At 36.5% G+C, this 10000-nt stretch overlaps 1 protein-coding gene across 2 annotated transcripts in view; it reads right to left on the reverse strand.

Annotated features, from left to right (window-relative positions):
* Positions 1-10000, reverse strand: part of sesn4 (sestrin 4) — a 19926-nt gene that overhangs the window by 9125 nt on the left and 801 nt on the right. Inside the window, exons 2-5 of one of the 2 annotated variants that reach the window (XM_077532268.1) lie at positions 3987-4124; positions 2808-3002; positions 1206-1388; positions 1-19 (exon numbers count right to left, since the gene is read on the reverse strand). The exon at positions 1-19 is cut by the window's left edge and continues 239 nt beyond it. In XM_077532268.1, coding sequence (XP_077388394.1) covers positions 1-19; positions 1206-1388; positions 2808-3002; positions 3987-4124 — 535 coding nt within the window. The remainder of the gene's footprint in view (positions 20-1205; positions 1389-2807; positions 3003-3986; positions 4125-10000) is intronic. The other variant, XM_077532269.1, reaches the window with a different exon arrangement.

The raw sequence follows: 10000 nt of genomic DNA on the forward strand, positions 1-10000 counted from the left end.
CGCCACACTTCAGCAGCGTCTACAGGGAGACATCAAGGCATGAGCATGCTAAGTTAGCCTAGCATTAGCATGCTAAGCTAATGTAACATTATCACTAAGTTGTTAAGCTAACTTAGCATTAGCATGCTAACTTAACATTAACATGCTATGTTAACATTAGTATTAACATGTTAAGTTAACATTAGCATTAGCATGCTAAGCTAACTTAATATTAGAATTAACATGCTTAGCTAACTTAACATTAGCATAATAAAACTCACCCTAACTTAACATTAGGGTTAGTGGTTAGCATTAGGTCAGTGGGTGGCGCTTTGAGATAAAAGCGCCTCAACTTGTGACTTTTTTGGAGACACGAAATTTGTCCAAGCACTTCAGACTCCCACCGCTCGATGGCAGCAGCTACCTATTCAAAATCGTCCACCATTCACCATTTCAGTTGAAGGACGTCAGTAGGTGGCGCTAATGCGTCATTAAGATGATTTGCCAACTGACCGTCAAAATAAGGCGAACCAGGAAGGACAATACATTAAGTACGGTCACTTTTGTGCTCCAATGCGTTTGCGGGTTATGCGACGAGTTATGGAGTTAGAATCATGCCAAAACCCCGTAAACACAAAACGTACGTACTACGTACACAAAACGTGATCTACATACACAAAACGTGATCCACGTACACAAAACCTGATCACACGTTTTGTGTACGTGGATCACGTTTTGTGTACGTAGATCACATTTTGTGTACGTAGATCACGTTTTTTGTGTTTACGGGGTTTTGGCATGATTCTAACTCCATAACGAGTTCACTTGTGACTGTTCTTATACTCGAGATTAGGAGTGTAACGATATAACGATATCGCGATTAAATTGTGATCCTTTGTCTCCTGATAGATTATCGACACGCCTATGCAAGTATTGCGATATTTGTAGTTAATAACCAGCCACTATAACGGCTCCATTGTTCATTACTATTTGAGCAATTACTTGGCGGGCCACTAGGGGGAGCACCTCATAAGAGTGGTGGGGAAATGTACGCAAGTCTTTGGGCGAAGAAGACTCATCAGCTTACTTTGACTTGTGGAAGACATTTACTTATTCACTTTTGCATACACATTTCTTTGAAAAATATGTACGTACATCTTCAATTTTAACATTTGAAAACATATTTTATGTTTAGACTTTTTAGTTGTTCCCCCCCCTTTCCTTACCTTGATGTGCGAGCAGGCGGCGAGCCAGGGCTGGTGAGCGAGCACCTTGTTGATGTGGTCGAGCAGGTGCAGGCGCGGGGGCGCCGCCTCCAAGCCCTGCAGCCACAGGGGGTCGCCGCCCAGCCTCAGGAAGTGGGCCGAGTGCAGGTAGACCAGATAGTTGCAGCAGTGGCGCGCCGCCGCCTACAAAAAAAAACACCACAAAAAAAACACAACAACATTGCATTCCTGAGACAGAAAATATATACTGCGCTGTATAACAAGTACACCTGAAAAAAACCCAAAAAAAACACAGTTTGAATGGGAAAAAATTACTGAAAAAAAAAAAAAAAAGTTAAAAAGCGTTCATAATAAACTATAATCATACCAAAACAAAAAAAAAAGAAAAAAATATATATACTTACTAGGGGTGTTAAAAAAAATCGATTCGGCGATATATCGCGATACTACATCGCGCGATTCTCGAATCGATTCAATAATGGGCAGAATCGATTTTTTTTTTTTTTTTTAGGATTCACACCTTGAGCATGGAAGAATGTTATATGAACGGCACATTAAGCCTTAATATTTTTATTTTAATGCTGTTCAAATGTGAAACAGATTGCAAACTGTTTGTGTACAGTGGCTCACGGTTATAAGCCTCAAGTTTTAGATAAATATATTCATACAAATCTTACAGTGTACATGTACAAATTTACTGATAGTATTTTCTAAATTTGAATGGAAAAAAATCGCAACAATCGACTTATAAATTCGTATCGGGATTAATCGGTATCGAATCGTGACCATTCGTATCGGGATTAATCGGTATCGAATCGAATCGTGACCTGTGAATCGTGATACGAATCGAATCGTCAGGTACTAGGCAATTCACACCCCTAATACTTACTGTAATGAGTAGATAACAAACAACAAAAAATGACTGTAAATGAAAAAAAACAAAAACAAAATGATAAATGAAAAAGCATTCACAATAAATTAAAAAATCATACCAAAACAAAAAACATAATAAATGAAAAAAATATTTACTTACTGTAATAAGTAAATAAAAAAAAATAAAAAAAACATACTGTTAATGGAAAAAAATGACTGTAAATGAAAAAAAACAAAAAAAAACAAATGTTAAATGAAAAGGCATTCACAATAAACTAAAAACCATACCAAAAAAAACAAAAAACAAAACAAATCAAAATATATACTGGACTGTAATAAGTAATCGAAAAACAAAACAAAACATACTTTTAATGGGGGAAAAAAAAGACTTAATGAAAATAACAAAAACAAATAATGAATGAAAAGGCATTTATAATAAAGTAAAAACATAATAAATGACAAAATATCTATAAAAGTAATGGGATTTTTTCTTTTTTTTAATGAACGTGGATTTCCATTATCAAAGGTAGTTTTTGGAACGTTAACACCTGCGATAAACGAGGGAACACTTAACACCAAATGTACAAGTAGTACTCTTCTTTCTGCCCTTTTCCATTTGTTTTATAATCATCATTAGAAACAAAAAAAAAAGGTAGGTTGGCAGCTGTTTCTCCCAGCGGACTCAAAAAATAAAAAAAAAGATAAAACAAAAGCGCGTGTATGGCGTACCATGATGGCAATGTAATGGCGGCAGGGCAGCGGCAGGGGTCCGTCCATGTGCAGGATGTAGTGCTGCGCCCGCAGGAAGCTGTCCAAGTACTGCGGGTGCGAGGCCATCTGCTGCCACACGGCGTCCGCGCCGCCGCGGCACGCCGACGTCATCCTTGTCAAAGACGCGCGCTCCTTCTCCTTGCTCGCCGTCGCCTCAACACGCCATCGCACCACAAAAACAACAACAACAACAAAATACTCAACAGTCGTCACTGAAGTTGCAAGTACGCATCCGATTCGTAATTATCTAAATGTGGGTATGGTGCATGTCAACAGTCGTTCAGGCACTCAAAAAAAAAAAAAAAAAAATAATAATAATAATAATAATAATAAAAATAAATTAAAAAATATATAATAGTAATAATAATAATAATAATAATAATACACTATAAACAAAACTAAAAATTAGCTACTACTGCTACTACTACTACTACTAATAATAATAATAATGATTATAACAACAACAACTAGAAATTTGTCGACAGTAGTTCAAGGCACTCCAATTAAATAAAAAATCAAAACAAAATAAAAAATCAAATAATAATAATAATAATAATAATAATAATAACAATAATAACTAATAATAAATTATAAATAAAACTAAACTAACTAAACTAATAATAGTAATACTAGAAATTTGTCAACAGTAGTTCCAGGCACTCAAATTACATAACAAAAACAAAACAATTTTAAAATAATCAAATAATAATAATAATAACTAATAATACACTATAAATAAAACTACACTAACTAAACTAATAATAAATAATAATACCTAGAAATTTCTTCATAGTAGTTAAATGAAAAAAAAAAAAAAAAAAAATCAACAACAACAATAATAATAATAATAATAATAATGCATAATAAACTATAAATAAAACTAAACTAATAAATAATATCAATAATAATAATAATAATAATAATAATAATGAATAATGGTATAAATTTGTCGACAGTAGGTCATGGCACTCAAATAAAAAAAATAAGAAAAAAAAAAAAACCTAACGGAATACTGTAACACCATATTGACGATTATTATTTCCCGGGCCAAATTTTGTTCCCAGTTTGACGTTTAACCAGCAAACTTGTCAAGTTTTCTGGGTGTCCCTGACACGCTGTTCAAAGCATAATAATCACCAATTTCAACTGGCAACTTGCGAAATGAACACGTTTTGCCATCGCGACGGTCTCATCGGCGGGGGAAATGATGAGGAAACGTGTGATGTCATTTTGCAAGTCGAATATGTCTGCGGTGAAGCGGCGCCACAGCCGCGCCTGGCAAAAAAAAAAAAATCTCTTACATGAAATTGAAACCTGAAACAGTCTTTCATGTGAAGACATATGACAGGATGAATCATTTCCTTCCTTATTTGTTTGTCACCCAGATAGGAATTAATACTCGGAAGAAATAATACACAGTGATCACCTGCTAAATCACGTTTTGCTCTAATAAACTTTAATTTATTTGAAGCATATCGGCGGGTTCTTATGGGTTAAAACAATGTATTTGACATGGTCCTGGCCTATCAGATTTTTTATTCCTTTTTTTGGTCCAGACAGAAACCCAAAGACGCTGCTTCATGTCTACTGGCTGCCAACAAACAAGAAAAGGTGCCGACAGCAGCACTCTCGACATAGACCGATGCGCGCCTTATTGTGCACCCACATGAAAAAAAAATGAAGAATATAAAAACACCCGCACAAAAAGGAGAAGGAGGGGGAAAAAAAGTGTTATGTGTGGGCGGGTAGCATTAAGAGGAATAAATCATCATTTTGGAGATGATGGGAGTGATTACAAAAGCACATTTTTAGTTCCGTGCGGTAAACAGCGAGCTGGACGAGGGCATGACTGCGACAAATGCCGGCAAGACGCACAAAAGAGCACAAGCACAACGGACAATTACTTTGAAGCGCAACAATCCATTTGTCTATCCTGTTCAATGAAACAGATCAAACCTACCCGCTTCTCTCGTGACCGGATTTTGGGATGACGTCAATTTCATTCATCGCGGCCTTGGCGGGCCAAAAAGCGCTGCTTAAATGGAGAAGAAGCCCCTGAAATCAATTCCAATCTGGTAGAAGTAGGAGTGTGACGATGTATCGATATCACAATAAATCGTGATACTTTGTCTCCCGATAGATTATCGATTCGCCTACGTAAGTATCGCAATATTTGTAGTTAATATTCAGCCACTATAACGGCTCCATTCTTCATGGCGTATTGAGCAATTACTTGGTGGGCCAGCTCATAAGAGTGGCGGGGAAATGGACGCAAGTCTTCAGGCAAAGAAGAAGACTCATCAGCTTACTTTTATTATTATTATTATTATTATTATTTATTTATTTATATATGTTATATTTATATATTATATTAAATAGGGGTGTTGAGAAAAATTTATTTGGCAATAAACATCAATTTTTTTATATGGAAATTTTGAATAAAAAACTTATTTAGGATTAGGGTTCACATTTTAAGCATGGAAGAATGTTATACTAATGGAACATTAATATTTTATTTGAATACTGTTCAAACATGAAACAGATTTCAACCTGTTTGTTAAAAACAGTGTTGAAGTTTCAGTTAAATACATTTATCATAAAACATCTTGCACTGTACATGTACAAGTTTACTGATTCGTATTTTCTAAATTTGAGTTAAAAAAAATCGCAATAATCAACTTAGAGATTTCTATCGGGATTAATCGGTATCAAATCGAATCGTGACCTATGAATCGTGATATGGATCGTATCGCCAGATACTAGGCAATTCACGCGCCTATATATTATATTTATTAGGGGTGTGTCAAAAAAATCGATTCATAAAAGAATCAAGATTCTCATTTATTAATCGAATCGAATCGATATTTAATATCCAAAAATTTATTTTATTTAAATTAGAAATGAAGAAGAAGGCAGTTGTAGCCCATGTGCTGTTTTTGTGGATAAATGCACTTACAATACAAAATTAACAAATGTTTAAAAAAAAAAAAAAAGACACTTTAATGTCATTTTGTCTTGCAAAGCAGACTGGAGTAGATCATGACAATGTTGTGCATATCTGTAAATTGAAGCAGAAATCATTTGTCAATCAATTTTGAATCGAAAATCGTTTGAATCGAGAATCGAAAATCGATTCTGAATCGAATTGTAGACCCAAAAATTGTAATCGAATTGAATTGTGAGACAGTCAAAGATTCCAGCCCTAATATTTATCCATCCATCCATTTTCTTGACCGCTTATTCCTCACAAGGGTCGCGGGGGCTGCTGGCGCCTATCTCAGCTGGCTCTGGGCAGTAGGCGGGGGACACCCTGGACTGGTTGCCAGCCAATCGCAGGGCACACAGAGACGAACAACCATCCACACTCACACGCACACCTAGGGACAATTCGGAGCGCCCAATTAACCTGCCATGCATGTCTTTGGAATGTGGGAGGAGACCGGAGTACCCGGAGAAGACCCACGCGGGCACGGGGAGAACATGCAAACTCCACCCAGGAAGGTCCGAGCCTGGACTCGAACCGGAGACCTCAGAACTGGGAAGCGGACGTGCTAACCACTCCCTAATATTTATATATTATTTTAAATGTATCTATTTATTGATTATTTATTTTTATTATTGATTATTTATTCATTTATTATTTATTTTATTCATTATTATTATTTTTATTATTCTTATTATGAGCTTTATCGTAGATTATCATTGTCATACGGCGAGATAATCATTATCGCGAGCCTTGCATCGCATATTATCGTATCGTGAGGTACCCAGAGGTTCCCACCGCTATGATAGAGTGCCACAGATTATGTTGCAAGGTTGTGGTCAAAAACAATTTGGAAAAAAAAAAGATGGCCGTCATTTGACAGTTAAAATTTGCTGTTTTGTTTATTGATCAGGGAGCTTGTAAACAACACACCAGCGGCATCTCACCAAGCGGACAAAGACGACGAGGAAGATGACGGATGCCGTGAACGCAAAGAAAGAAAGAAAGAAAGCAAAATGGCGTCTCGTGGTACATGTTGACATGTGACCATCTTGAGTCGTGTTTGCATGTGTTTTTGTGGAACGCAGAGACATTCAATCCGGCATGCCGATTGCGTCCCAATCATGCGGCGGGGCTGGCATAAAGTCATCCGGAAACACGCAAGCTGCTTTTGGCCCTGCAACCTGAACTGAGAGCGGCGCCCAAACGGCAACAACAACACCGAGGAAGAAGAGGAGGATGAAGACAGAAGGAGGAGGAGCCAAACAAAATTGCGCTGCAGGTCGAAAACTTTCAAGCAGATGCATGATTGAAGCCTGTAAACTTTCCTGAAGCTTTCCTTTATTTCATGTCCATGATAGCTGTCGTCATATTTATTTACTAGTCCGGTATAGATTTTGGCATACTAGTAAGAAAACTAGTCAGAAAAACTGCACTAGTGCCAAGTGCTGGTACTAATCTGAAATGACGAGGCCACAGCAGTTCACCGTCTTTCCACTAGTTCTACTTTTGGCTTCCTAGGAAGCCATTAAAGTTGTACTATATAGGCTACTCGGCCTCACTAGTAAACACAAGTCGTGTACTAGTAGCCTCGATATCCATAATATCAAATAACTGCGAGTCAAACGGGCTTTCCATAAATAAAGTCCTTTGAGAGTTTAGGGCTGTGCAATTCATCAAAATTCAATTACAATTTCAATTATTACACAATTACAATTACAAAATCAGCATAATAGTAAAAAAAATAAATAAATAAATAAAAAATTAATACTAATTTTGAGTTGTTTAAATTCTAAAGTAACTAATTTCATACATTTTTTTTCATCCAAAAGGAACTTGCATAATAGTGTTTTAAAGAGTTTTATTTGGCTTAAAATGTTTTGTTTAAACATTTTCTTGTTTTATACAAAAAAATCGTAATTTCAATTATTACCAAAATAATCGTGATTAATAATTTTGTCATAATCAAGCAGCCCTCGCGTTTATTCACAATCCTTGATAGATACCCATCTTAAGGTCCATATACTAGTATGCACTTGTATGCATACACTAGTGTGCATACTCACACTCACTAGTATAACATCTTTGGCATACTAGTAGCTAGGGATATACGATATTGACAATATCGTAATATCGCGATATTAAAACTGCCACATTATATCGTTGTCGTCATGTCACGATATTAAAAGCAACACGTGCTCAAAAAAAAAAGTCAGGTTGATTTCCATTTGTGCAGTTCTAGCACCCTCTTGTGCTTAGTTTTTTAGTGCAGTTTCATTTTCACAAGGCATGTTTTGGCCCTTCTATGTTTAAAATCCACACTAATCGTCAGATGAATGGGAATGTAATATGCTTGTGAAGCGAGTCACTATGTGCAGCATTTTTTTTTTTTTTACAATATCGTGACCTTTTTTTTTAATATCGCCATGGTCCCCACAATATCATGATAATTATCGTATCGTGAGCTTCATATTGTGATAATATTATATAGCGACGTTTGGATATCGTTCCATCCCTATTAGGAGCACAACAACAGTACATGTTACTCGCAAGGCTAAACTGTGCACTTGACAACTGAATGTCACACGTACTAGTTAGTGCAATAAAACTTCTAATCATCTAATCAAATGTTTCAAGATTTCAGACTAGTAGCAAACAGACGTCAACCAGCGCAGTTTTGCCTCGTTGTCCTACTAGTATGCCAAAGATGTCCTGCTAGTGTGCAGAATATTATACAGTATTCTAACATGTTTTCACTAGTAAGAGTGAGCCATTCTAGTGCACTGTGTCTTACTAGTGAGGATAAGGAGTGCACTCATACTAGTACCTTCAGCTCGATATCAAGGATATTGTATTCATATGGAAAGCTGTTTGTACTAGTGGCAACATTACATTCTACTGGTGGACATCTAGTGCTTCATTAGTAGCATATCACTGTCAGCATGACTAGTGTGCAGAATTATTATTCTGAATAGTGAGGACGAATAGCATACTAGTACCTTCAACTGGATGTTAAGGATTTAGAACTTAGAAGATATGTTTGAGCATGTATTCCATTATCACGACTAAGGAGGCTAATAGTACGTGATGCATGCCAACTATTTGGACCTTAGTGTTACTAGTGCAGCACAGTCATTTATTAGAAATGTTGAACTGCGCACTGGTAGGACAAAAAGTGGCAATGGTAAGTGAAAAGACAATCTCTAGTACTGAATTGTCTTACTAGTCGTACTAATAGTACATGGATCGTATACTAGGAATCAAGGGTATTGAATAAATACTCAAACGCTTCTCAAAGAAGAAAGGGAGGCAGCGAGGAGCAAGACAAACAAAAGTCTTTGCTGCAGGGTGAAGAAAAAAACAACTTGCAAGCAGAGGAGCAATACGACCTTGTAAACATGAATTTCACTAATATGGAAAAAAAAAGTGGATTTAGAATGAATTAAGTTATATTCGCCTTCTGTGTTTTATTATATGATGGCGACAATTCCTCCACTGCTCTCACCTTCCTCCCTGCCTGTTTTGCTCCCATTTCATGTGCAGCAAACATGTCTCTCCTATATATATATATTTTTTATGGGGACTAATCGGGACAGCGCCCCCCGTCGGTTGCAACAGCGAACAGCAGCGGTACAGGAGAAAAACAAGTTTGATTGGCAGTCCCTTGTTCAGCTACAAAAACATCACAACGTCAAATCAAAAATTAAAAGAAAATAGTGACGCAGGGGAACAATCGATTCGGATGAAAATACTAATTTGTCGCCATTTTGCTACTGCGTTCATTTGCATATCTCCACTTGGCACTTTTCGGCTCAAATCTTCTCACGCTGACGTCATCCCCCACCTTCATCCATTTCAACACACGTATTACACTTTCGGCCACACAACTTTCTTCTTTTGTGTGCAAAGAAACTACAATCGAATTCAAACAAAGTGTACTCACTTCAGTCACGCAAAGGCGACATGTATGAAGAAGAGTGACGAGTAAGTGGCTTTACTGTAAAGGGAAAAACTCACAAAGTTTGTTTTTTTAAACGGCTTTTCTAATATTCGAAAAAAAAAAAAACATTGCTTGATATGTAAAAATAATTCCGTAAAAACTTGAATGAGATTCATTTTTTTCAAAGTATGTCACCGCAAAGTTAACAGGCAAAATGTGAGTTGACAA

This window comes from Festucalex cinctus, chromosome 9 (genome assembly GCF_051991245.1).
Source record: "Festucalex cinctus isolate MCC-2025b chromosome 9, RoL_Fcin_1.0, whole genome shotgun sequence".
In the NCBI taxonomy this organism is placed as follows: domain Eukaryota; kingdom Metazoa; phylum Chordata; class Actinopteri; order Syngnathiformes; family Syngnathidae; genus Festucalex; species Festucalex cinctus.